Source organism: Blastomyces dermatitidis (assembly GCF_000003525.1).
Source record: "Blastomyces dermatitidis ER-3 genomic scaffold supercont1.5, whole genome shotgun sequence".
In the NCBI taxonomy this organism is placed as follows: Eukaryota; Fungi; Ascomycota; class Eurotiomycetes; order Onygenales; family Ajellomycetaceae; genus Blastomyces; species Blastomyces dermatitidis.
In genome coordinates this window covers 5,393,286-5,394,685 of record NW_025544778.1, presented here as the reverse complement: position 1 = coordinate 5,394,685, position 1,400 = coordinate 5,393,286, and the positions used below count along the sequence as shown (strand labels likewise).

General features: G+C 38.2%; 1 protein-coding gene across 1 annotated transcript; it reads right to left on the bottom strand.

Annotated features, from left to right (window-relative positions):
• Positions 1–389: 389 nt before the first annotated feature.
• Positions 390–909, bottom strand: BDCG_17162 (uncharacterized protein; the record flags this gene model as incomplete). Its single annotated transcript, XM_045426310.1, has 1 exon — positions 390–909. Exon 1 carries the CDS (start codon positions 825–827, stop codon positions 390–392), a length of 438 nt encoding a protein of 145 aa, XP_045281336.1. The 5' UTR covers positions 828–909.
• Positions 910–1,400: the final 491 nt, after the last annotated feature.

Sequence of the window (1,400 nt, the reverse complement as noted above, 5' to 3'; positions counted from 1 at the left end):
GTTATTTCTCAGTACAGATGTATAAGTGACTGAATTATTTCTTAGCACAGATATATAAGTGTAATATCTTCTATCACTGTTCTGTATACTCTTGAGCTTGATAAGACAGTTATTCAATGTCTGAAGCTATGTGTAGAAATCTTTATAAGTCTGATCTTCATCTACACTTATAAGAGTCTGTAAGAGTTTGAAAGTTAATATCTTCTTGAGTATACTAATCTTTATTCAATTCTTTCAAGATTGATCACCTGCTTCTAAAATCTTAGTATTGAAGTCAGGGATAAATGTTGTAAGAGAAGTATTTCTCTTAAATACTCTGTAATCAATTTAACACTTTCTATTACATAACAGTGTCTCAGAACAGAATATCAAGATATTTAATAATATTATCAGATGTTTATAACACTGATTTCAAGGTTCAACCGCTCCACCACGAACTCGCTCGATTTTTCGAATAAGAACCCGCCGATAGATCCATCGAAAAGCCCTCGATCATACGAGCATTCTGACCCCATCGCCGACCGCATACCCTGTGTGGTGGTGGAGTTATCCAGCCAAACGTGAACCGGACGTTGTTCGAAGCTCCTGTGTGGGATTATCCCCCGTTCTCCCCTACCACACCACAACCCCGGGCCAGAGTGCCATACAAATTGTAAGGTGAAGTGACCTAGCCATATGCACCAATCTTCTCGATTTTGGAAGATCCCCGACCTGTAGTTGTGGAGATATCCGAGGAGCGACCTCCGCGAAAACCCTGTCCATCTTTGATGTTCCAAAACACCAACGCCAAGTCTCACCCTTGTACCGCCCTTCCCAATCTGGCCCATCCCCAGCAGAAAAATACAAAAAGATACCTCAGTGATAATATCAAGCACATAATCAACAGACTCTTCTGAAGTGCAATCTCCACAGTCTGCCGCCAGTGTACCTAGACTTCAACACCAAGTCTCACCCCTGTACTACCCCTCTCAATCTGGCCCATCCTCAGCAGAATGATACAAAAAGATACCTTGACAACAGCATTCAATACATAACTAGTGAACAATGAGTCAACAGCACATTAACAACTATAAAATCAGTATATTTCAAGATCTGACTGAGCCTTTGATCCCTGCACAGTGAGATATATTAAATCTAGTTTTAATATCTCAATATTCAATAGATTCTGCAAGAGATTGAGAACAGCAACACTAGGTTTCTATTGAATTTGAGAATTAACTCTATATTGATATAATCATTGACAAAGTCTTCTATTTTGAGATATAAATAATCAGTTCCTCTACATTCTGCTGACAATATTTATATTATCATATAGAAACAGACTTATATTCTCTATAATATCAAGACTCTGAAGAGAGAAAGTCTTGATAGAGAGTATATAGTAGTGCATATCTTAGCAG